The sequence below is a fragment of the Colius striatus genome, chromosome 3, assembly GCF_028858725.1.
Source record: "Colius striatus isolate bColStr4 chromosome 3, bColStr4.1.hap1, whole genome shotgun sequence".
Classification (NCBI taxonomy): domain Eukaryota; kingdom Metazoa; phylum Chordata; class Aves; order Coliiformes; family Coliidae; genus Colius; species Colius striatus.
The window spans coordinates 38,712,400-38,738,764 of record NC_084761.1 but is presented as its reverse complement, the minus strand read 5'-3'; the positions used below and the strand labels follow the sequence as shown (position 1 = coordinate 38,738,764).

Sequence of the window (26,365 nt, the reverse complement as noted above, 5' to 3'; positions counted from 1 at the left end):
AGCTCACTTCCTTGAAATACATGAAATTAGCAGTACTGTGCCACAGACCACTCTTCTCTCCTTTCCTGCAGCGTGCAGAAGACAACTCTACCTTCTTCCACAGTGATGATAATGCAAGGCAGGAAGGTGCTCTCAAGGCAAGTAATGAGTGTGTTAATTGTATACACATAAACCCGTTGGGCCATTTCTGATCTCCAGAAAGGCACCTGCCCTTCTACACAAATAGTTACATCCCTGTAAGCTGACTGCCAACAGCAAGACTACACATTCACTTAAGTAAGCATTTATTTGAGAATCCTTTAACATGAAATTATACAAATAAAGTTTGTATAAACACAAGTCCACATTGTGTCATAACATGAATGGCAAAAAGTAAAAACCATAAAAGAAAACTAGTCAGCCACTATGTACAGTTGGACACAGTTGTGTCATACACTAAAAAGTCTTTTACAAAATAGTAATTTCCTCTCACGAAGACCACCCTCCATTCACTCACGATGCACCGCATGATGGCTTTGTTGCAGTATCTCTACCTAAAAATAAAGACAAAAATGTATGTCAGGTCTGTGCAAGCTACTACAAGAATTGTTAAAAGGTCCATTTTCATGAACTGCTTAAAGTCTTCTACATATTCCTTTCTTCACTGTTAAAGATCATATGCATATTTAACAAGGTAAATACAAAAGGTTTAATTACCTATCACCAATTTATCTTCCCAAATATATAATCACATTCAGCCCATTTGGGAAGCTGTTCCAGAACAATGCACATCTGATTTAGACAATCAGGCTCTGGATCAGTTCTCCCCCCCCAACCACTAGAAACACTGCCAAAAGGGTTTCAATTATTTTTTTTTTAGCCATCTGCTATGCAAACATAAGTCAGGTCGATTTAGTTCAAACCACTGACACTGCATATGATCTTTAATGTTTTTTCCAGATTTAAAAGTTCGTTTTTGTTTGCAGATTTCACTATTAGCTATAAAAAGAAAAATCAGGCATTAAATCTTAAAGAATGCACACTTAAAATGAGGTTCCACAATTGAAATACAACACTAAACAGAAGACCAAATGATTAAGCTGTAAAGGCATTTATGTACTTTAACTCCTGTAAAAAACCATTTAAGTTAAGACATTTAAATCTCAAAAAAAAGATTAAAAAAAGAAGCCAAAGTCTGAAGTTTTCCACTTTAATCTTTACGCTGGTACATGAAGTTGGAAGAGACCATACCACAGGACAGCGTTTTCTGGTGTATGCCTTGCGCTCTGCCTGCAACGTGCGACCCCAGAGATAGACGTGGTCAGGGTGACACACGGCCTGCAATGAAGTTCCCGCTGGCGGGTACAAACAAGGTATAATGTCAGAGTTAGAAGACAACATTCTTGTTTTCCTTAAGTTGTACCCATTTCAGTACTTTACCTGTTAATACTTCTAATAAGTTTAATTATTCCTCTAGACCACCTGGTACACAACGCAAAACAGAAAAACTCTTATGTTTTTCTGAAGTACTAAAGAAGATAAAGTCACATTTTTACAAAGTTAAAGATCTATAGACACTGTAGGCAAAGCTGGTTTAAAAAAAAAGGGGTTTTTTTAAGTTAACAAAAGCTTAAAGGAAAATCAGGCTACACAAGTTTTTACTCTTCATTTGTCTATTGATCTTTAAATTAGATTAGACATACTCAGACTGGATCTTGCACTCCTGTACACACCTGCTTCCTCAAGACCTAGGTCCAGCTTTAGTAGGGCTGGTAGTTGTTTTGGTGATTGCCGCCACCACGGGATGCCTTTCCATATGTGCTTTGTTGACCTGTACGTAACATAGAGGAAAAGAACACAAAACAATCCAGAAGCATGAAGATTAACATCTGACACTCAGGAGACTGTTCCCATCCTACACTAACCCAGCTACTCTTTATAAAGAGCCGTGTGTTATGAGAAAGTGGTGTTAGAAAACAAACTAGAAGATGCCCCTGTTTAAAGATGTATGCTACTATTACCTGGAATAAGATCAAAACCACTTACCACTGTAATCTGTGTATCCTGGCCCATATCCGTAATTGGGATAGTTGTACCCAGAGTAGTCATATCCTCCATAGCCACTGTAGCTTTGATCACTGTATGTGCTACTGTAGTTTCCATATCCTTGATCATAGTAGTTGTTATATCCTTGATTCCAGTTTTGTCCCTGGCCTAAAATCAAGTACAGCATTTTTAAGTCACAGAACTTATTTCACTCCTATGCCACTTCATCTAACTTTCTATAGCAATCTTTCTATGCCAGAACTATTACCCGAAAGAACCCTCTTACTTTCCCAAGAAAAATATTTTTTTTCCAAAAGAACTGAGGCATCTCATTTGGATATGAGACAGGCTGTAAGATCTCATTACCCACAACAAGAGTTGAAAAAGACAGCAGGTAGTCCTGCTCATGAAACGTCGAGAAAAATAACACAAAACAACGCTGAAGACATACACTACAGTATTTCCTGCTGTTTAGCTTTCATTTTGGATCTTTAATATCCTGAAAACCAGATTATACCACAGGATCGGATTTGTTAACAGTAATATCTCGTTGCTTCTCATCTATCTGCAAAGTGTAGAAAAGTGACCATCTCTCTCTTTAGCAAACAGCTCATGATCTCTATCCCAATAAGCTGATTAACAGCCTATCCCTTCTCATGAAAGGAAAATCACGCTATCCATTTAGCTATGCTGTCAAAGGTAGGCACATAAAAGCACCCTACATCTAGCTTGCCACCCAAATGCAAGCAGGACAAGAAGGGACTCCTATGTTTCCACAAGCAACCAGAGTCACCAAAATACTATTTATTAACAGGCTACTTTCCACATGGAATTAAAACATGAGATCTGTATGCAACCTGAAACCTGGAATTTATACAAACATCTTAGTGTTTGGTACAGACTTAAGGATTTACATCAACGTCAATATGCAAAACACTTACCCCGTCCACGTCCCCTTCCACCTCCTCGTCCCCCAGCCACATTGCTTTTTCCTCCTTTCTGCTGCTGCTGCTGCTGCCTATATACTTCTTTAGGCTGTGCTACTTTGATCTCACACTGTAAAGATAGAAAACCTTTTAACTCATCAAGAATTTCAAGAACATTTTGGTTTTGTTTTTTTTTCAAAGACCATCTTTCCCTTCAGGAAAGTCTATTTCCCGTGTTTAGAATGGGAGCTTCCATACCTTGCCTGAACCAATTTGATGGTATCTGCTTTCTAGTAACTTCTTTACTGGCTCTTCATCTGTGTAGGTGATAAAACAGAAGCCTCTTCTTTCATTTGTCTTTGTGTCCATGGGAAGCTCAATATTTTCAATCTGAAATCAGAAACGCGTGAAGTGTATAAGCGACTTCATATGCTAACAGAACCACTCAGCAGTCCAATGTCTTTTCCTATTTTTTAATAAAATCATCCCAACAATACTGAATCATTAACATGCATACAGTTTAAACAATCCCTAGCTTCACCTAAGCCTAAGCCAGCCCTCTCCCCACAAATTCTTCTGTCTTAAGACAGAGACAAGATCCAGTGCTGTTCTTTTAAGTCACTATACTATACCTCGCCAAAAGCACCAAAGTACTCCTTTATCTGCTCTTCAGATGTATCTGGACTCAGTCCACCAACAAACACTTTTTTTGGCGGCTCCTTCCCTTTTAGGGCTTTTGCCCTTTTAGGATCTATTAACTTCCCATCCAGTTTGTGCTCCTTCAGTTCCAACACCTAAGAAGCACAGAAGGAAACAAACCCTCAGATCACTACAGCGACATCGGCAGGCTTTGTGCCATCTATCCACAAGAAATCAACTCACCTTCTCCACGCTAGCAGCATCCTTGAAGAGCACAAAACCAAACCCCCTGGACCTCCCAGTGACAGGGTCTGTTTTAATTGTACAATCCACAACTTCGCCAAAGCGAGAGAGATACTCAGTCAAGTCTTTCTTGCTGGTGTCCCAGCTGAGGCCTCCAATAAACATTTTCCTGAAACGCATAAAGTACACGTACATACACGTAAATACGGGTGTGTACACACAGGCAACTGGGCACAAAGGCAGGCGTGAAAGAGGAAGCAAGCTTGCTCATGGCCGCCACAAGCCGAAGGCGACTCGGAAGACATCCCCACCTCCCATCTCGGATTGCAGCGTCTGTCGGCCGCGCCCGGCGCACCCCGCAGTTACACACCAGTCAGCTCTGCGTTCCTTCCGCCAGCAGCGCACGCGCTACAGACTGACGGTGACGTCACGCCCCGGATTGGCATCCCCCCTCTCCGCCTCGTGGAAACTGGGTCACCGGCCCGGGACACAAAAGCGGGCGCGGCCACTGGTATGGGGAGAGGGAGGCCCCGCCCTGCCAGGTCCCGCCCCTCCCCCTCCTGCGCCCGGGCCGCCTCTTCCCGCGCGGCCCAGAAGGGTGGGTGAGGGAGATGGGGGCGCGAACCCCTCCCCCCGCCCCTACCCGTCGTCCTGCTGGTTCTTGCTCGCGTTGATCTTGGAGCCCTCAGCGAACTCCTCCTGGCCGCCGCTCATCTCGGTCGCGTCTTCCATGGCGAGGTGAGGGCGGTGAGGTGCTGCTCAGACGAGTGGCGCACACAGCAGAAACCTGCGCGGGGGAGAAAATGGCGGCGAAAGAGACCCAGGCACCGCCTGCACTGCCTTTATATAACTGCGCCGGCAGCCAATCAGCGCCGCCCTCTCGCGTGGCGCTACAGCGCCCCTGGCGGCTTCCTGCGAGGCTGCAGCACCCCCCTCGTGCCCCGCCGCGGTGCACCGAGTGCTCCCCGCGCCCTTCCCACCGCGGGCTCTGGGGAGAGGGCGTGGACGGGGGAGATCGGGACAGGCGGGCTGTGGCGGGTGAGGGTGGGATAACGTGCAACCGAAAGTCATCGTTCAGGCGGCGACGGGGCGGGCGCTCGGGAGGCGGGCACAGCCGGCGCGACCCTCCCCGCCGCCGCACTCACCTCACGCGATCCGCAGCAGCCCGGCCCCTTTGCGCAGCCGCAGGGCGGAGCACCCGCTGCCCCGCTCACCTGCTGTGCCTCACGTGCCGCCGCCATGGTTGAGCTGCCGGTGCCGGCGGAGGTGCGCGTCATCCTGCTGGACATTGAGGGCACCACCACCCCCATCGCCTTCGTCCAGGTGAGACCCAGCGGGGCGGGGGGCAGCGGCCTCGGCGGGCGGCCGGGAGTCCTGCATCGCCGTTGTTTTCGTGAGGGCCCGATCTGACAGCCGCGGGGGCTCGCTGCGCCGCCGCATTCCTGTGACTGCGGGTCCCCTTGGCTGGCGCCGTGTCTCTGCGGACGGAAGCGCTTCTCCTGGGGTGCAGCCCCGCGGAGGGCAGGCCCAGGGTTCCTCCAGAAGCGAAAAACCCTGACACATTTTCTGTGGTTTTCTGAATAATGCTCACGAGAAAGTACGTCTCGTTTTACCGATCGCCTGACTCTGTTGTGAACAGGAGAAAAAGGAGCTATTCAGAGCCAAGGCAGTTCAGTAAATTATTTCTTTTTTTTCATGGATATAAGGCAGTCAGAGTCAGAGCCTCATTTAGAAAAAGCCAAAAGCCCTTGAACTTCCCTGTTTCCTATGTGGTTTGGAGCTGCAGAATTTCACCCCAGTGTGCAGGGAGCTTGATGTACTATCTCTGGGTTATATGCTGCCTTCTCCCATCAAAATCAGGTGCCTCCAAGTGTCACCGGAGATGTAAGTCCTTCCTCCAGCATACGCAGAACCAGTACAGCAGTAAGATAGCACAGAAAGTGCATCAAGGGTATACGAGGGTACTAACAGCAGAGATATATGAGTGGCTTTCCTTACCTAGGAGAAGGCTTAAGACTATGGGAAGTCTGCAAGGCCTGCAGGAGGCATCAGGACAAATGCTGTGCATTATTCAAATGTGCAGTTCTCCAGCCACGGTAGGTCCCTCCTATCTGAAAGGTTTTAGTCACCTACCAGGCTCATGCACTTCACAGGAGGGAGCAATTTGCTTGTTTTAAAGACACCAAACAATAATCCCTGCTCCTGCCATTATCTAGTATTTCTCCATGAGATGTTATAGCTTTTAGAGGATCTTTTTTGTTGGTAGTTTACATTTGCCAGAAGACCCACACAGCTTGCCACTTAGAGTCCAGGAGGTTCCTTCAGTGCATCAATGATAACTTCTTGATGCAAATGGTGGATGTGCCAACTAGGAAAGGAGCACTATCGGATCTTGTACTCATGAACAAGCAGTCTGGTTGAAGCGGTGAAGGTTGAGCGCAGCCTTGGCTGCAGCAACCACGAGATGGCAGAGTTCAGGATCTTGTGTGGTAGGAACAGACTACCAAGCAGGATCACAACCCTGGACTTTAGTGGGGCCAACTTTGGCCTTTTCAAGCAATTGCTAGGGGACATCCTGTGAGACAGGCTACTAGATCAAGGATCACTTTTCCCAGGCTCAGGATCAGAGCCTCCCAGCAGGTAAGAAATCAAAAAGGGGAGCCAGGAGACCCACATGGTTAAACAGGGAACTGTTGGGCAAACTCAAGTGGAAGAAAAGAATCTATAGATCATGGAAGGAAGGGATGGCCACTTGGGATGAATATAAGACTCTTGTCAGGGGATGTAGGGAGGCAACTAGGAAAGCTAAAGCCTCGTTGTATTTGTGCCTTGCAAGGGAAGTCAAGGACAACAAAAACAGCCTCTACATTGCAGATAAAACTAACTGTAGAGGCCATGTAGACCCACTATTGAATGAGGCAGGTGCCCTGGTGACAGAGAATATGGAGAAGGCAGAGTTGGTGAATGCCTGTTTTGCCTATGCCTATACTGATGGAGACTCCAGGAGCGCCAGACTCCAGAGGAAGTCAGGTTAAAGGAGGAGTTTTGTTTGGTGGATGAGGACTGGGTTAAGGATCAGTTGAGCAGTCTGGATGTACATAAATCCGTAGGCCCCAATGGGATGCACCTGCAGGTGCCGAGGGAGCTGGTGGAAGTCATTGCTAGACCACTCTCATAGAATGATAGAATGGTAGGGATGCTGTAACAGCATCTATTACTGTATTAGAGTAATAGAAAATCTTGCATTCTGCCACCACACCATACTCTGAAGACTACCATCTTCTTAATTCAGTAATATTGGACATTTTTTGAGAAGATATGAGCTCAAGTTAGTTCCCTCCCCTCTCCCCATCCCAAATTTTTCAAAGTTAAGGAAAGCTAAGTTCTGTACCCAAAGCAAGGAGCTCCCTGCCCTTCCCCTTTTCCTGAGGCTCTTCCCACATGTAGAGATGCTGTTACAGTGACTGCTTGTGGCTTCTCAGTTCTGAAATACCACTAATTTGTAATTATTTGTGGTTGCCCTTGGGATCTCAGTGAAGGTTTTTAATTCTTCTGTGTCACTTTGCTCTAACCTTATTTCATTTAATTTGCAAGACTATCCTATGGAGCTCAGTGTCACTGAAGTAGTTTTCTTTTAAAAAAGGTCCTCTAGCTCTGGAAAGGAGTTATGTTTTCTGAATTACCTTTGTTAGGACAAGCACTTAATTGAAAATAAGAGTATTGTAGCTTAGTTCACAGTACATATGCAGTCAGCCTCATACTCAGCTGATGGGAACTTGGGGTCACATCTGCCATTTGAGACAACTTTTCCTGGGCTTGCTAAAAAATACCATCCCCCTTTCCATCCTGGGATTTAAAAGGTGCAGCTACATAAGCATTTATAAAAAATAATCCATCTGCATTAATTTTGTTCGAAGGTTGCTTCTGGCCTGCAACCAGGCAGGCAGCTTCACAAGCTGTAGTATTGTAGGACAAGATTTGGGGAAAATACTGATACACACCAGCATGTGCAAGTGGTCACTTGAAAAGTAAGTCAGCCTTACCTCTGCCACATTAAAGGAGCTGCTAACTTTTCTTGTGTGCTGCCAGGAGACCTTGTTCCCTTACATCAAAGACAATGTGAAGGAGTATCTGCGTGCTCACTGGGAGGAGGAAGAGTGTCAGCAGGATGTTGGACTTCTGAGGAAACAGGTTAAGTATACCTGAAACTTCAGGTCAATTGGGCTCCGCCAGTCACCCATCACATGTCCCATGCCTCCCTCTGTGCCCTGTGGAGGCTGGATGTCTTGATGAGCTCATTCTCCTCCACCCAAGGCCTGGGGTTGTGATTAGGGAAGGGCTGGTGCTTGGTAGGCAGCTCAGCTGCTTCCCTCAGCTCATCATGGTCTTCATAGCTCCTGATTTGGTGTCAAACCATGGCTTTTTCAGTTTCATGCCTACACTATGCCCTTCTCTTGCTGAATCCAATGCTTGCAGCTTTCTGGCACATATTTTGGGAAGCAGCATGGAGGAATGGCAAATAACTTTTCTTGTACATGTGTCATGATGTAACCCCAACCAGCAACTAAGCACCACACAGATGGTTGCTCTTCCCCCACCCTGCAGTGAGATGGGGAGAAGAATCGGGTTGAAAAAAAGTAAAACTTGCGGGTTGAGATAATAATAATATAGAATAATAATAAAAAAAAGGAATATTAAAAAAAAGAACAAAAAATCCTAACAGACCCAAGTGATGTCCAGTGCAGTTGCTTACCAGCTGCTGACCAATGCCTGAGCAGCGATCTGCCCCTCCCCACCAACTCTCCCCAGTTTCTATACTGGGTATGACATTCTGTGGTACAGAATAGCTTTTTGTCTAGTTCAGGTCAGCTGTGCTGGCCATACTCCCTCCCAGCTTCCTATTCCCCCTCAGCCCACTCACTGGCAAGGCAGGGGGAGAAGCAGAAAAGACCTTTGTGCTGTGCAAGCACTGCTTAGCAACAACCAGAACATTCCTGTGTTACTAACAGTGTTCTTAGCATAAATCCAAAACACAGCCCTGTTCCGGCTACTAGGAAGAAAATTAACTATCTGAGCTGAAACGAGGACAACAGGGCAGCATGTCCTGCCTCTTTATCACAACATCAAGATCTATAGCTGTCTGAATCCAACAGATTGCCTTATTTTCAATAATTAAATACTTAAGCAACGATAAGTCTCATTATTTACAATACAGCTAGTGCTAGTTGTTGGATTTAGAATGTACAGTCAAATCAAGTGTATCTAGACACTGATGAAGTCTGAATTTCTCATTGAGAAAAGCATTCTAACAATGTTGTAACTCTTCATGTGAAGAGCAGTTCAAGCTGTGTTCTGCACAGAGCTGTATTAATGCAGGTGTTAGACTCCTTTCCTAAACTGAGATGTTGAGACTGCTCCACCTCTTCTCTCTTTTTATCGTGGATAATTTCCAGGCTCAGGAGGACTCCAGCTTGGATGGGGCTGTGCCAATCCCTTTGGAGAGTGGAAGTGGAGAGGAGGAGCTGGAGCAGGTCATCCAGGCAGTCGTAGACAACGTGCATTGGCAGATGTCTCTGGACAGGAAGACCACAGCACTGAAGCAGCTGCAGGGTCACATGTGGAGAGCAGCCTATGCAACTGGACAAGTCAAAGGAGAGTGAGTAATTGTGCATGTGAGCAACTGAGTAGTCCTTTTCTTGGGGCAGGTATGGGGTACATTTTTGCTAGATGCCTTTTAGCAGAATAGCTACATAAGCTATTCTTGGTAACAGCCCCACGTACAAATGCAAATAGGATTACTACCTTGATGAAGAAGCCAATACATTTATGTTCAGTTGTAGCTTAAGCCACTGCTGTCTTGGAACCACCTGCAGACAATTTCAAACTTAATTACGCAGTGAAACACAAAACCATTGTGCTTAATCTTTGCATCTAGGGAACCAAAAGCTTACAGTAACCTTAGGATTGACCAAGTTCTCTCAGTCTTCACTGGGAAGATGACAAGTGGGTGACAACATTTCACCTTAAGGAGTAATTGTCAGGTATATGCTGGGAAACAGTTCCTCTAGCCACCTGGGCAAGGTCCATAAAGAACATAGGGTATGAGAAACAGAACAAGGTAATGGAGGTGTGACACGGGGCAATTCTGCTCCCATGACTGGAAAATTATCTGGGATAATTTTCTGCATTAAAAATTCAGGAAATGTCTTAATATTTCTCTACAGAGATTTCTTGGTAAACCAAGAGACTGAGGCACAAGTAGGAACCTCTTACAGTTCTCCAGCATCCATTTTTTATCCCCAAATTGCACTCACATTTTGGAACAAGCCTAAACAAGCTGGGGTTGCAGGGTCAGTTCCTTTCAATTGTTTCCTCCTACTTTGTCTTTTACCTGAGCATTTCCTGCCTTTCCAATTTTTTTTTAATCTTCAGGCTCCTCTCAATGTTTCAGTCACAACACAAGGGTTTGTAAGTACAGCCAACTGGAGCTAAGCCTGGTCTTCTTACATACTAGGTTAAACTATGCGTTCCAAGTTCCAGAGGAAGTAAACCAAACTCTTTAGTTCACAAAGTGCTTTGCCAAAGGAAGAATGAGGAAGAAGAAAAAAAAGCTCACATTACAATGTAAACATCCACCAGAGAAAGCAACAAAAGCAAAAGAGACAGTCATCCTGTTGGTTTTCTTCCTAAAACAGTGCTAATTGTCTTATAGGGATCCATATAGGTTGAGCTAGCCTTGCTGCTTGGCAGTATCCAAGATCTCTAAAGGCTCCCCCTTGCTCAACTGTGTCTGGCACATCAGTGTGTGAAATCCAGGCACTAAACTCAGCACATGAAAACAAGAGAGTGCCTGGGAGTTTCTGCAGGTGACCTACAGCCTCAAAATATTTTCATCTGACATCAGTGAAATAATTAGGACTTTACAAGGTCCTGAGCAGATGGCTAAGAACATGGAGATGAAGAAAGGGCCATCTGATTGCTACAAGTCTGCAAAACGATCCAACACCTTTTTCATTTGGAATTCTCTTAAGGCATTCAGGTGCTCAGATCTCCTTTTTGAGACAGTACCTTTGGGCCTTGGCCCAAGTGGCCAGAGCAATGAAAACTCAATTCCCTGGGGAATCACACCTCCTACTCAAACCCTCTCCCTGCCCTTCTGAGGCTGTTTGTGGCCTTAACAAACATCACATGTATTATTGACGGACTTAATGTCAGCCTCACTTTATCCCTCTTGAGCATCCTCTAGCCTTCAGTTTCCCCTAGTACATGGGTCATCTTGTAAATGTCCTTTGCATACAAAGAGCTTTGACGTACATGTAAGTGCAGCACTGGAAAGGTCTCATAATATAAATGAGAAAGGTATAAGGGGAACCAACACGTCTGTTAGCAGTTATGCAGTAGTTGCCTTGGCTTTGGTCCTCTCTCACAGCCCTGTTCCCTGCTGCTGGGCTTGTCTTCAGGCAGCTAGTACCTGGGAGACAGAGCTGCATTTTGAGACTTGTCACCCCATTGCTAGCCTGATGTCTTGCCTTTCCAGCACTCTGCAAGGCCAGAAGAATAAGAGCAGGGATGCTGCTGCCGCCTAGTGAACAGAAGCTGGTCGTCTAGTTGAGCCAGGGACACATCTGGCCCACAGGTAGTACTGAGTTGCTGAAGAGTAGCTCTGACCTCAGTCCCTTAGGGGCTGCTCCTTTCCCAAGTTGCTGTCTGCCTTGAAACAGTTCATACAGTGCTGCTCATTTAGCTTCTACAGCTGCAGCCTCCCCTCACCTCCTCCCTACATGTATGGATGCAGTTTACAGCCATAACTCTTCACAACAGGGAAACCTTTGTAGCTTGCAAGGCAGAGGTGGGACTTGGGGTGCAAAACTGTGTCTTCCCTGTCCTTTCCTTTATTCATCCCTTATAAAGAAATGCATCAGGATGCCATTTTCCTCAACTTTTCCTCCCTTCTCCAAATTGGAGTGGCTGGAGAAACTGCTGCCAGATGTCTGAAACAGCTATTGGAGCTGCTGTCTGTATAGCAGTCAAAGATTGGCTGAGTTGGCTAGAGCTATAAAAATGTATCACTTGTTGCTGAAATAGACTCCCTGGTTACAGAAGCCCTGAGCAGATTGAGAATGAAGTTTTCTTGCAGACTAATGGGACAGTTGTCACAATGCCTGGGTAAAGGTGTCGTTCCAGGTGCCTCTGGTTTTTGCCCTTACCTGCTCCCCTGTTTTGCTCCAGAATCTTCAAGGACGTGGTTCCAGCCATCCAGAAGTGGCGACAAGCAGGGATGAAGGTCTATATCTACTCCTCAGGCAGCATTGAAGCTCAGAAGCTTCTGTTCAGATACTCTACAGAAGGTGATATCCTAGAGGTAGATACCACCTTTCTTACGGGGCTCTTTTTCTCATGAGGCTCTTTAGTTTGGAGAAGAAGAGACTTAGGGATGACCTCATTAATGTTTACAAATACATAAGGGGTGGGTGAGTGTCAGGAGGATGCAGCCAGTAGTGTAGGGGAAAGGGACCTGGGAGTGCTGGTTGACAGCAGGATCATCGTGAGCCAGCAATGTGCCCTGATGGCCAAGAATGCCAATGGCATCCTGGGGTGTGGGCGGTAGGTCTCCTCTCTAGTCTGCCCTCGTGAGACCACATCTTGAATATTGTGTCCCATTCTGGGCCCCTCAGTTCAAGAAGGACAGGGAGCTGCTGGAGAGAGTTCAGCTCAGGGCCACCAAAGTGATGAAGGGAGTGGAGCATCTCCCTTAAGGTGAAAGGCTGAGGGAGCCGGGGCTCTTTAGCTTGGAGGAGACTGAGGGGTGATCTCATTAATGTTTACAAATATGTCAAGGGTGGGTGTCAGGAGGATGGAGTCAGGCTCTTCTCAGTGATATCCAATGATAGGACAAGGGGCAATGGGTACAAGCTGGAACACAAGAGGTTCCAAAGAAACACAAGAATTTCTTCCCTGAGAGGGTGATGGAGCACTGGAACGGGCTGTCCAGATGGGTTGTTGAGTCTCCTCTGCAGACATTCAAAACCCACCTCGATGAGTTCCTGTGTGACCCACTCTAAGTGGTCCTGCTCTGGCAGAGAGGATCAGACTAGATGGTCTTTCCAAGTCCCTTCCAACCCTTCAGATTCTGTGGTTCTCCTGTTGCAGAGCATTTCCCTCACGCAACTGCCCTTTCCCTAATGCTTGGTGAATAGAACCCGAGACAGAAAGGTAGGACAGTGGGTTTGACCCGCAGGAGTTAAGCTCAGCCAGTTGAATATGCCAGCATAGCTGCATCAGCCTTCCCCCTTACTGTTGTAGAAAGGAAAGGGGAAATCTCACTCAGAAGCAAGGTTTAGCCCTACTTTTCAGATGGTACTCAGCAACTGCATTTGCTTTTCTCTCTTTCAGCTCTTTGATGGCCACTTTGATACCAAAATAGGCTCCAAGGTACAAAGTGAGAGCTACAGAAGGATTGCTGCCAGTATTGGGTATGCCACCAACAACATCCTCTTCCTGACAGATCTCCCTCGAGGTAGGTGGCCTGCCAGTCTTGCTGGATCTCACCTGTGCAGTCCCTTGCAGGTGCAAGAGACTTTAAACGCATGCTGCTTACTTGTCACAAGCACTCCATAAATGCTGGAGACCACCTTGCTCCAATGGTATCTCCCTAGCTTTTGCCATGCTCCTTCCTTACACATCCAGGCTGTCACACAGCAGTAGGATATCTCTGAGCAGTGCTGCAATGAGGGGAAAAACGGGTCAAATAGAAAACTGCCCTTGCACCAGCAAGCAAGGAGAGACTTAAAGCAGAGTGGAGCATTGGTGAAGCAGTTAGTGTGAACCATTACATACAGGGTCAGTGGTTTTTGTGACATGCCACACGTGGTGGCAGGTTCTTGTGCCACTTACTGTTAGGTTGTGTTCAGCAGCAGGAAAGCATTAGTCCTTGTTGCCAAGACTTGGCCCCTAGAAAGGCAGGGTTGGAAAGCTGGTTTAATTTCTTACCTTTGCTGGAAACACCTTTCTAGCAAAAACGACACTGAGTCATGATCTCAGTCTAAGCCAGTTCAATGCCCTGGAGTTAGTCTTACTGCCTCTCCAGCTCTGGCAGCAGAGCTAGTGGGAGCTTGCAGTTGCCTTCTTTTCCCTGTATGGTCTTCCTGTGGCCTCTTGTGTTCAGGGCACAAAGGAAGCTTGTGAGAAGGGACTCCCAGCTTCTTCACAAGGAGTCAAGATGCTAGTGCATGCTGCCAGCACAGCACCTCAGACAGCCATCAGCTAGGAGAGTGGAGATGGTGAGGCAGCTCCTGGCTGCTTATGTTACATGGCAGCTATAGTCATCCACAGCAGGTATGCTCCCTTGCTAGAGCCCTGCAGCACCACAAACAATCACTGCCCCCTTGCTCGCAACCTTTTTTAAAGCACTTCAGTGCTTTTAAAGGGTCTCTTTGTAGGTACAAATATAACTTGGACCAGCCAGCTTGAATAAAGATGGTAGGGACAAGCTAATGCAGCTGCCAAGCTACTGCCAGTTATCAGAAACAGGTGCTGCAAGTTGATCAGTTGGGCCCTGGGTGATCACATGGGCAGAAGCAGCATATAAGGAAGTAGCTAGCAAATGAAGGGAGGTTTTGAGTCAGCTCTGTTGGATGCACTGTGTTGCCTGTGTACGTCTCTATGTGCATTACTTAGCTTCTCTACATCTTTGAATGAATATTGTTTGCACCATTACAACACTTGGTGGCCATGTTGTGATCAGCTGAGTTTGTTGGATTAAGAATCCTCGGCAGAAAATTGCCCAGATTCCTGCCTGAAAGACATCTGAAAAGGCAAGTGAGCTGTCTAAACCAGTATAATGGGAAAGGCAATAAGCAAAGAGGAAAACCTGATTAACACCCTCCAGCATATCCTTTCTGAGAAAGGATTCAGCTATGAGAGATTTTGCTAAGACTTGTACAATGGAGACGGGATGTAGGTTCTTCAGCTCCCTGCAGGAAGTATATGAAATGGGACATTGGGGAAATCTAGGAGACATATTGAATGATGCAATTGGCCTGTGTAAACTGGTATCATCCATTCTACAGCAGCTAGAAGCTGAGTGGGCTGCAGCTGCTGCCATGAACACAGAAAATGCTATACCATCTGCGTTCTCAGTAGACGCTAGGAGGTTCTTTGGAGATGGTGACTTTATAGTACCATTGGTTGCACCTCTAGAAGAAAATACCAAGAGATTCTTTGGAGGTGATAACATCATAGTACCCTCGGCTCCACTTCTAGAGGAGGAAAGTATGGATGTGAGCCCACCCCACCCAGAACTCACTAGGTCACCGTCCCAGGAGCTGAACGCACGCACTGTTTCTCGTCCCCTCTCACCCACCTTTCACCGTCCTGCCCTGCCCCATCCCATCCTGCTGCCATGCCTGAAGGAGTACCTGGCAGAGAACAAAAGGTACGCTTTGCCTATGATACTGTGGATCTGCCATTGCCCCTGAGCTCATCAATCTCTGAGTGTATTCCTCTTACATCATCACCTCCAACATCTAGTGAAGGGGAAGATCAACAAAGAAAGTTGTTACAGGAAGAATTAATAAGGCACGGAGAAGATATGAAATGGATTTTGGCCCACTTGAAGGAACTGATAGAAAAGCCAAAAGCGACAGCTAATCAACTGTTGAAACGGATTAACGAATTCACTAAACCAGAGGTTAAAGTTTCACCCCCACAGGTGCTCAGAGACCCCTGGCCAGATGACTATGATCCAGCTAAGAAATGGAGAAGCCTTATACGCAATGCAGTAATTGAAGGAGAATTAATTCCACAAGCCATTCTAGTAATAACAGCACATAATAATCCTGCACAACAACAATGGGCACCTTTGGATTGGAAGTTGGTAAGGGAAGGCCAGAAAGCTGTGATGCAATATGGCTTGACCAACCCATACGTTAAAACATTATTAGATCACATTTTCACAAGCACATTAATGACTCCATTTGACTGCCGGAAGCTAGCAGAAACCTTCCTGAAGCTCACTGCAGGGTTCCTTTTTCTTTGTGCAAGGGTTCTTCTTCTTCTTTGTTGTGCGAAACGGGAGGGACCAGACACCAATATGATGTGCATCAGCTCCAATTTATTGTCACATAATCATCACTTATATACCTTTTTCAAATGCTGTGTACGTGCTACAATTCATGGCAAAAAGTTAATACTAAGCATTATGCGCTATGCATAAGGCCTCAAAGTTTCATTTTTGTAACAACTTAAACACCAACCTTGTGTAAAAACACCGTCCTTACTGTGCTTAAAACATCAGCCTTATTGTGTCTAAAATATCACCCCATCTGTTCGGCCTTCAGTTAGTTTTCTCTCACACTATGGTTATGCTTACCTTACATTTAGTTAACTTTATATTATTGTTAGTTACATATGTTACAATTTATTAGTCAAGTACAATCAATCATACAATGCTAAATTGAATGCTCTATTCAGTCTTCTAACAATGCTTAGTTTAATGTCCTGTCCTATCTTCTTGCTTTGACCTTGTTTCTGTTACAATCTGCAGTTTCGGTTTTCCCCTTGCTCAAACTTGCTATCACATCGGCATTCCTTTCTGTCCTTTTTTGCTGTAGAAGGCAATTCAAAGACAAACTGCAGACTTTGTTTCTGACTGACTCCTTAACATTCATTATAGCCCAGGCCCCAACAGCCCACTCAGGTATTACTATGGGAATCTGAATGGGAAAAAAGAGTAGATGTGGAAATAGTAGAAAATATGGACTTACAGCAGGGTGATCTGCGACAAGTCATCACAGCGGATATGATGTTAGGAAAAGGACCGTTCGCTGACCCTCAGGTACAAGCCTGACTCCATGAAGCTATTTTACAACAGACACTGGCTTGTTAGGTGTTGAAGACTGTCCGGGATGTGGGGGTGCCAGTTCCCCTGTAGACAGCCCAATGAACATTTTACGACTTTCTTAGACTTTTTAAGAGCAGCTCTGGGTCATATACCAAATATGTCGGCCAGTGTAAAAGTGTAAATGGGATTGCACTTGGCTGTTGCTAACGCTAACCATGGTTGTAAGAAGATCCTGCAGGCTCTCCTGGGGACAGCCACTTTGGTTGACATGATAGAAGCCTGCTCTCAAGTAGGATCATCAGCACACCTAGCTGAAGCTATGGCAACAGCATTGAAACCATTAGTTCAACAGCACAAAGGAAATTGGAGGCCAAAATGCTTCGATTGTAGAAAAATGGGACATGTGAAAAAATGTCAATCCAGACCATTGGTATGGACAAACAGCTCCATCAGACCATCGGGATCCAACAGCAGATTTAATGGCAGTTTACCACAAATGTGGTAAATTTGGACATAGAGCCACTGAGTGCCGTCCTCAAGTGGCCAGACACAACATGCTGAAGGGAAACAGATCAATGAGTGCAAAAAGGGTGAGCGCGATGACACAAAAACACCCTTCGACACCAGTGGCTGCCTGGATGGCCTCAGATCAGCCACTGCAGGAAGCGCAGGAGTGGATGTGGAAACAGCAGTAGATGTAACCATCCACAATACAGAGGTGATGGTTATCTCATCCAATTTCATGGACCCCTTGGTTATGGTTTAAGTGCTCTGCTTTTAGGATGGTCATCGGCCTATCAACAAGGTATTTTTGTGCTCCCTGGTGTTATTGATGCAGATTATCGAGGAAACATTGGAATAATGGTTGAAGTATGGCAGCCACCAGTTTATATACCTAAAGGAACTAGGATAGTTCAGTTCCCTTCATGGCTAAAGTTACACTAACAGGTGTTCGAGAGTGTTGAGATGGTGGTTTTGGATCCACCAGTGTACCTGAGGTAAGACTTGCAATGCCACTTTCACAGGCAATGCTCACTCAGACGGTTGTATTCCAACATCCAAATGGTAAACACATGGTTGGGTACAATATGTTACTGGATATGGGAGCAGACATTACCATTGTGCCATTATCCTATTGGCCAAAAAGCTGGCCTTTAGAGAATTTAGACACCCCTGTTGTCGGAGTAGGAGGAACACAGATGACAAAAATTAGCAGAGACCTGATTTCAGTATGGATACAGGATGAAGAAAATAGATATGTACAAATTAAACCCTATGTAATGAACACTTCGGTTTGGCTTTTAGGTAGAGACGCCTTAAGCCAAATGGGCTTTCGTTTGTCAAATGAAAATTTTTAATAGCAGCCATTGATGGGCGACCAATCCTGAAGTTAGCCTGGCTTACAGAGAAACCAGTTTGGATTGATCAATGGCCGCTGAGCAAAGAAAAGCTCGCCCAGATTCATGAATTAGTAAATGAACAATTAGAAAAAGGTCATATTAAGCCATCCACTAGTCCATGGAATACACCAATTTTTACTATCCCTAAAAAATCAGGGAAATGGAGGCTGTTACATGATCTAAGAGCTGTTAATGCAGTAATGCAGGATATGGGTGCTTTACAGACAGGATTACCCTCTCCTGTGATGATTCTGACAGCATGGCCCCTGTTAGGGATTGACCTAAAGGACTGTTTTTTCACAATTCCCCTACATGAGGATGACAGTGAGAAGTTTGCTTTTACAGTACTATCTAATAACAAACAAGAGCCAGCAAAACTATATCAATGGACTGTTTTACCTCAGGGAATGAAGAACTCACCAACTATTTGTCAAACATATGTTGCCTGGGCGCTAGCACCTCTGCAAAAAATACCCTCATGTTTTATTTTACCATTATATGGATGATATCCTGATTGCAGGAAAAGACCTGGACCAGCACCAGATTCTACAAGAAGTGAAGTGACAGTTGAGCATCTCCGGGTTAGTGATCACACCAGAGAAGGTACAAATGCACACCTCTTGGAAATATTTAGGTACTATTATCACCAGTGTGCGCATTTATCCTCAGAAGGTGACAATTAAAACAGAAATTGCTGATTGAACAGACGTTCAAAAGCTAATAGGTGATATCCAATGGGTACGAACCATATGTGGTATCATGGATGAGGATCTTGTGCCACTAATGCCTTTGTTAAAAGGCTCAGTAGAGGCTGACAGTGCATGAAAACTGTCCTGGCAGCAAATACAAGCAATAGAAAAGATAGGAAACAAGATAGTCAATAACTACAGTTATTGGTATGATCCTGACTTGTCAATTAACATTGCTGTAATAAGTCAAAACCAGCATGTAATGGCAGTCTTGATGCAATGGGATTCAGTAGCGAAAGACCCATTGAGGATCCTGGAGTGGATATTTTTGCCATATAATTTGCAAAAAACAATTGCCACGAGACTAGAAGCAATTGCAAAAATAATAGTTAAGGCCAGGAAACGTCTGCTGGAAATAGCAGGGATTGAGGCAGATGTCATGTTCCTCTCAGATGAATTCTTGAACTGGGCAGTGCAACAATCTGATGAATTACAGTGGGCCTTATTGTCATATCCAGGGACTATAAATAATCATTATCCGGCCCATAAATTGTTTTCTGTTAAATTTCAAATGGAAGACCGGCCATTGAGATCAGCAGTACCCGTTAAAGGCCTGACTCTTTTTACCGACGCAAGTAAGATCTAAGCCAAAGCAGGAGTTGTTTGGTGGGAGAATGGAAAATGGCAAAGCCTAACTGTTCACTCCCCAGGTAGCTCAGTTCAACTGCTGGAGCTGATGGCTGTAGTTAAAACTTTTGAGAAATGGCCAGACATCCCATTAAACGTCATCTCTGATTCCCTCTATGTGGTCGATGCTGTCACTCGATTAGAGAGAGCGTTGTTGAAAGAAATCTCTAATCAGAATCTGTATCTCTTCTGCGGCTCTGGCATCAGATAAATGAATCAAACTGCCTATAATACTGGACATATTCAAAGCCATTTGGGCTTAAAAGATGGGTTATAAATTGGCAATGAAATTGTTGACAAGATAGTAGCAGCTCCTTTATTGATACCTATGGGGCCAATAATTGACAAATTTTCTCAAGCCCAAAGATCACATGACTTTTTTCACCAAGGTGCGAAAATGCTGGCAAAGCAGTTTGACCTGACCATATCAGATGCTCAGGGTATTGTTTCCACATGCCCTGCATGCCAGAATCAAATGGGCCTAGGGGTAGGAGTCAATCCCAGGGGTCTGGCACCATTAGGAATATGGCAATCGGACATCACTGTCTATGCTCCCTTTGAACGCTTTAAACGAATACATGTCACCATTGATACCTATTTGGCCATGGTTTGGGTCACAGCCTTAACGAGTGACAGTGCTCAAATCATAAGACATTGCAGGAGTTGTTTCACAGTCCTTGGCGTTCCATGAGAGAGATAAACTGATAATGGCTCAGGATATATAGCCAGTAGAACACATAAGTTTCTGAACTTATGGGGTGTTGAACATACTACTGGAATCCCAGGAAATTTCCCCTGTCAGGCCATTATGGAATGTACACATCACACCTTAAAAGGACTGCTAGAAAAACAAAAAATGGGGGAAGAGGGGGTGAGCCTTCAAGATAGACTAATGAAAGCCCTTTATACAATGAATCATCTCAGAATTGTGGACAACTGGAATGAACCACCAGCATTAACACACTTTGCCCAAATGAGTCGGGATTTGGATTTTACTTAATAAACCTAAAGCTTGGTATAAGAATCCCACTACTGGAGAGTGGCAAGGACCTGCAGATCTGTTAACGTGGGAAAGACGCTATGCTTGTGTTGTTACAGATCAAGGTCCCCGGTGGATTCCGGCAAAGTAGATCAAGCCACATCAACCAAAAGGACTTAATGACTGTAAACACAATAGAAAAAACAATCTTGAGGAAAGAACCAATTGAGCCACCCTCAATTCATCACCCTATTAAAATGTAAACCCTGTCAACTGTGGCGCCACGTATGTTGCTTCAAATTCCTCCAGCAATCTGTATCTCATTAAAAGAATTGAAGAACTTAACAAGATGGCCAATGGAAACTTGAAAGCAAAAATGGTATGTTTTTTACAGATGAAGAGATACTTCCAACTCACAGATAATGCTCACAGATCAGCATGCTAAAGAAGTTGAAGAAAAATCCAAAACTACATTCAGGAAACAGAAACATCAGTTCAAGTACAGAGAACTCATCCCTTCTTGCCAATGTGCGTCCCTCCTAGCAACATATTTCAGATTATGTTTATTTTGAGTTTATGGATTTCTGTATTATATTGTTCAGCTTTGTAGCTGTTATTGACCTTTTGTTGTAAACTCATGGCCATAGGTAAAAATACTTATGTTTTCCTCATGTACCTTTAATTTTGAAACATGTTGCTGAAGGCTGGCTGGTCCAAAAAGAAAAAGGGGGAAATTGTAGGTACAAATATGACTTGGACCAGCCAGCTTGAATAAAGATGGTAGGGACAAGTTAATGCAGCTGGCAAGCTACTTCCAATTATCAGAAACAGGTGCTGCAAGTTAATCAATTGGGCCCTGGGTGATCACATGGGTGGAAGCAGCATATAAGTAACTAGCGAATGAAGTGTTGTTATGAGTCAGCTCTGTTGGTTGTACTGTGTTGCCTGTGTATGTCTCTGTACATGCATTAGCCAAGCTTCTCTACATCTTTCAATGAATATTGTTTAGCACATCTCATCTGCACTCTCCCCACCTCTATTTCAGAAGCCAGCGCAGCAGAGGAAGCAGATACTCACGTGGCTGTGGTGATCAGACCTGGCAATGCAGGACTGACGGACGATGAGAAGTCATATTACAGCCTCATCTCATCTTTCACTGAACTTTTCCTGCCTTCCTCCACTTAGGGAAAGTGGCGCATGCACAAAAGACTCTGCTTCACCTGAATTGTCCTTGTGTAATGTTAGGTAATTTTGCCCATAACCAGAGTTTAAATCAAATCCACATAATGTCTTGGGCCTGTGACTAGTTCAGGCAGGTATAGATGGGAGAGTATGGTGCAGGGTCCCATGTGCAGTAGGACTGAGGCCTGCAGCAGTCAGCTGGAGCTGTGAACAGGGTGAGGAGCAGCACCTGTGAGCAGTGCTGTTCTTCCCCTTTCCCAGCTAGCAGTTAGCTCAGGGGATGCTTCCTTCAGACTCAACCATTGAAATCTGGTGTTGAGATGCCCCACTATGGCAGAGCTCTGTCACTTTCCAAAATAGTCACCAAACAAGGTATATGTCCCCTGTCCCAGAGGGACCTCCAGGGACTGTGAGGGAACGTGAGCTTCTCCATGCAGGTGGGGTTGCTGGCTAAGTCAAAACTTTCAAAGTTAGTGGGCTTAGAATGCCCAAAGGAAAATGCCGAATGTGGGCTATAATACAGTAGGTTTGGGCAGCCACAGAAAAAGCCAGCCCTTGCTGCAGGCAAGCTTTTTTAGATTAAGAACAACTTAAATCTTGGCCATATCCACAGCAGATTTAGGTACAAAATAGCACAACTTGCATATGGAAGCTATACAGCCAGCCTGCCAGAATAAAGTATATATAATTATGATTTTAAAAATTAAAGTCTAGACCCACCTCACTGCTGTGTCGTTGTGCTGGGCTATGGGATCCAACTGGCTAAACACCAAAGTCATCTTGACTGCATTTCTGAACTATCTCCCTTAGCACAGAGCTCCTTCTCAGTTGCCTGTGTCACCCTGTGACACATTCATACCACTGGTCAGTCTTGCTGCATTTAATGAGAATGAAAACCTTGACCTTTTCACTCACCTTATCTAAATTGTGCCAATTTATATGAGATAGTGATGGAACTTTTCCTAATGTAGTTAATAAAAACACAATTTTGCTTCCGTTGTGTTCACTCCATCCCAGTATTTAGCCTGTCAGCAGCACCCAGCAATTAAAGGCAAATCTCTGGGGTTTTAAACCTGTGAACACTTCGTTTTCCTGCTTTTTTCCCTCCCAAGTCCTTTAGTTAAGGCAAGAAAACTATTACCTCCCTAACTGTCTTAGGATTTCAGTAGGGACTCAGTGGAGGGGTTAAGAAGTGAGAGTCACAGCTGGGTTCTACCTAGTAACAGTGGAGGCAAAGGCAGTCTGAAACCCACGCTCCCTGCTGCTGGCACTTTGTGCAAGGGTGTCACTTGCTACTCACTCATTTCTACATGGCTGCAGTTGCCCTCAGGGATGGCTAAAACAACACTACTGCATGTGTTGCCTTCCTGAGCTCCCATCTACAGCTGTCCCTGATGAAGGAAACTGCTGTGTAAAGAACCAGCAAGAAATGGGCATTTGGGGAGGAAACATCATCATGCCAGCATTGGTAGCAGGTGGGAGGGAGGCAGTTGGTGTGGATGCCTTTTCTGGCAATGTAATGTGTCTAATCCTCCTCCTAGAAAATCTGATAATCAGCACTGTCAAGTGTATCTGCAAGGCTAAATAGTCTCTGACTTCCTGAATTGTTAATTTTAGTCATAACACTGTAAATACCACATTTTTTCTTTACCAGCTATGGGGTAGGGGACAAAATTAAAGCTCACTTTCTCCATAAAAGCACTTTATTTAGTGGTCATGTTTCAGTGTGTATCAGTTGTCATTGAATTATACTGAAATGTGCTATTAGAAATACTCTTAAGAAGTGTACAGTATTATCACCAAAACACCTGAAGTTCAGCTCGGATTGCATATAGGAAAAGAGAGGGAAAAATAAATCACAAACATAATTTTTTCCCCCTTTCATAAAATTACAAAATATAAAATGATAAACTGAAGTAATAATTCTTTTTTAAACAAAGGTCACAGTGGACTATTTACAGTAAAACATCCTTAAAAGAAATTGCTATTTTGTGGTCCATATGCATTGAGTGTGTGTGCCCACGTAAGAGGATCCTCACCTGCATCTTCTCCAGGCTGTCCCTTTCTGCCCTCACCCACAGCAGCTCCCCCTGTGGGCTGCTGGAGAGCCCAGCACTCTATGATGCTGTGTCGTTGGGCCATCCTCAGCACATCCACCCTGGAAAGCTTCCCATTTCAGTTTCCCACACAGCTACAAGGAAGAGGCCTTCAGCAGTCCAACAACAACCCTCTGTTGGCCAGAGATGCTCTGAATTTCTAACACAGCTGCTGGATAACAAATTTTGACCCACAAAAGATAAAAGGGCTGGCTGAAATCTTTTTACTTGTTTCAACAGAAGACTTTATAAACATTCTTCTTTCAGGAGAAGCCTCACACCTTTGCAGAAGAGTGAATGTCCTCATGCTTCCTCTTCAGATGCCTTTTGCTGCTGTTTTAATTTCTGCTTATTTTCCTGCAGCTCAGACAAGATGCAAACCTAAGCTGAGCGTGACTCATGGACAAAAACAGGAGCTGCATTCTTGAGAAGCAACTCCTGTCATCCCCTTACCCAGCCAATAGAGCAGCCTTCCAAAATCAGGTTTTCAAACAGGGGCTTTGAGCACCTGCTTTTTCTTTGGAAAGAGACCTTCTGTTTGAAAAACCTCCCTTCAGGGACGTAGAAGCCCTTCTGGTTTTGCTGTTCCTCTCCTGCACCTCCAGCCCTCAGGCCTCATCACTACAACCTCTGGCACTGAGCCACCTCCTTGCACCTCAGAAGCCTGCTTAAACCTGTGGCGGATTCCATTCAGGACAGCTGGCCACACTGAGAGGTCAAGCTCAGGCCTAGTGTCAGCATGTCTCAAGTTTGACTTTTAAGTGCACAAGGAGTAAACACAAACCCTGTGCCCAGAAAAACCTGGAACAGTTCTGTTCTCATTGCAGGTAAGCCTGGTGTCTCAACACAATGTTCAATGAACAAAAGGAAAAAAAAGCTTTTGAAGTATGACACACGATATGTGGTGGGAGCGCTAAACACTTACAAAAAGCAGCCTTTTCTGAGTCATCTTCAGGGCACAAAGGCATTCTTACCTTAATTCATTTACACCAGTCCCCACTGCTGAGTCTGAAGCGGGAAGCTGAGCACAGCACTCACTGCCATTTGCTCTGGCCTAAGGACAGTCTGCCCAGCTTCTAGGCATCATCAGCCAACTCTTGCCTCCTGATCACAGCACAGTTTCTGACAAATCCAGATTCACTGCCAGCCGCTTTCCAGGTTGGAACAAACACCTGCGTGCTTGTGGTAAAAAACAGTCAGTTGGAGTCTTCTGCTGCCTGATCCCAGAAGAACCAAATGCTCTTTCTCACCCTACCAAATTATACCAGTTGTCAGCAGAGAACACAATGCATGAAACATGTGAAAGATACAGTCTGGTAACTCTTAGTGCCTGGAGAAGTCAGTTTCCTTCATCTCTGCAGAACAGGCTGAGGAGTGCCTGTCTTAGAGGGCCATCATGAGGAGTGGCTGTTGAATGTCTTGAATAATGGGAGTGTGACACAGCAACTCAAGAAAGAGTCACTGGTAGCACAAACTAAACAGCTTGTGCTCTCATGCTGCTGCTGAGAAAGATCCACTTCTCTTGCAGAAGACAGCTATTTTTGGGTCTCAATGAGATAGCTACCCTCAGAGGCCTCTGGCAATATGTTCATGATTGCATATGAAAACAAACTCATAAAAAAAGTGTAAATGAGGTCATGTTTAATCCATGAGACCACACCCACTCCCCTCCCCGACACCAGAGGACAGGCTACACCTGATCTGTCTGGTACTCAGAGGCTTCTGATAAACTTTCAGAAAAGCTCAGGAAGTTTTCCTGGTACTCAGAGCAAATTATCTCAAATCTGTAGTGCCTGAACTCCACTGCAAAGGTGCCAAAGTAGCACAGGAAGCACATCACCATGCCCCACTGGATCCTGGAAGCATACATGTGAATACCCTGTGCCATGAGGACAAAATCTGGAAGTAAGTCAAGGAGAACAAGTGGGAGCAGAGACACCAACCAGGATGAGAGAAAGCCAATAAGGAAGACAACAAAATCTTAGCAAAGTCACTGGATGACAGTCCACATAGCCAGCCATCATCAGGAGAACATGAATATGGTGCCAGAAATGGAAGGGATGTCAGCTGTCCAGTAGTGCCCATGCGGCACAGCCACTCTTACCATGGCTTCCCTATCCCAATTGAGGCTGATAAACATTTACACAGGTGCAGAGAAGTCAATGACTTGTTTGAACATCCAATTAGCCAGTGACAGAGCCATCAAACTGGGGATCTGGCTGTGGAGCCTCCCAGCGGGAACTGGATTAGACCTCTGCGTTGTAGGCAACTGAAACTTCTTTCAACTTACACTGCGCAGTCTTCCATTCTCTTTAGATCAGCTGCAAAATCAACCCTTTCTGTGAAATCTAGAAGCATCAGTCTACACAGTGTAGACATACTACATGGCACGTCAAACTGAAAGGAAAAAGAACACTCTCAGAGCCAGAAACTGTCCTCCAAGCTCATGTACACGTGTGCTTGAACCATGTATTGCCTGGCATCAGGGTCTCACTGCTGTGCCTCGGGTTGTGTTGAGTAGTAGACAAAAACAGTTCTCAGTTCTCCTAAAGCAGAGAGCACTTTCCTAAGCTGTGAACCTTCCCTAGCTCAATGCACATCTCCTCTAAACCTGCACATCTCCTGTCCCTCAGGATTTCCTCTGTACTGAATGCAGAT

General features: G+C 45.1%; 3 protein-coding genes across 15 annotated transcripts in view; 1 reads left to right on the top strand and 2 right to left on the bottom strand.

Annotated features, from left to right (window-relative positions):
- Positions 1 to 267: 267 nt before the first annotated feature.
- On the bottom strand, positions 268 to 4,674 carry HNRNPDL (heterogeneous nuclear ribonucleoprotein D like). 4 transcript variants are annotated; one of them, XR_009818527.1, is made up of 9 exons: positions 4,477 to 4,674; positions 3,834 to 4,002; positions 3,584 to 3,745; positions 3,210 to 3,341; positions 2,967 to 3,081; positions 2,026 to 2,193; positions 1,713 to 1,810; positions 1,231 to 1,334; positions 268 to 533 (listed from the first exon to the last, which is right to left on the bottom strand). XR_009818527.1 is itself a non-coding variant. In XM_061994134.1 (8 exons), exons 1-7 carry the CDS (start codon positions 4,563 to 4,565, stop codon positions 1,740 to 1,742), a joined length of 906 nt encoding a protein of 301 aa, XP_061850118.1. In that variant the 5' UTR covers positions 4,566 to 4,674; the 3' UTR covers positions 268 to 533; positions 1,713 to 1,739. The 4 variants fall into 4 exon arrangements, 1 of the variants encoding a protein (XP_061850118.1); XR_009818529.1 differs by lacking the exon at positions 4,477 to 4,674 and adding an exon at positions 4,145 to 4,383; XR_009818528.1 differs by lacking the exon at positions 1,231 to 1,334 and having other exon boundaries at positions 1,683 to 1,810.
- Positions 4,282 to 23,550, top strand: ENOPH1 (enolase-phosphatase 1). Of its 4 annotated transcripts, none has more exons than XM_061994129.1 (8): positions 4,282 to 4,571; positions 4,998 to 5,156; positions 5,836 to 5,929; positions 7,923 to 8,024; positions 9,287 to 9,489; positions 12,063 to 12,195; positions 13,227 to 13,350; positions 21,475 to 23,550. In XM_061994129.1, the coding sequence occupies exons 1-8, from the start codon at positions 4,564 to 4,566 to the stop codon at positions 21,612 to 21,614; spliced, it is 963 nt and encodes a 320-aa protein (XP_061850113.1). In that variant the 5' UTR covers positions 4,282 to 4,563; the 3' UTR covers positions 21,615 to 23,550. The 4 variants fall into 4 exon arrangements, with proteins under 4 accessions (XP_061850113.1, XP_061850112.1, XP_061850114.1 ...); XM_061994128.1 differs by having other exon boundaries at positions 4,995 to 5,156; XM_061994130.1 differs by lacking the exon at positions 4,998 to 5,156 and having other exon boundaries at positions 4,549 to 4,571.
- The window catches only part of TMEM150C (transmembrane protein 150C), a 31,366-nt gene continuing 23,204 nt past the window's right edge, over positions 18,204 to 26,365 (bottom strand). For all 7 annotated transcript variants that reach the window (XM_061994141.1, XM_061994136.1, XM_061994138.1 and 4 more), the window contains one exon: positions 18,204 to 25,606. In XM_061994141.1, the coding sequence (XP_061850125.1) occupies positions 25,398 to 25,606 (209 nt within the window). In that variant the 3' untranslated portion in view covers positions 18,204 to 25,397. The remainder of the gene's footprint in view (positions 25,607 to 26,365) is intronic.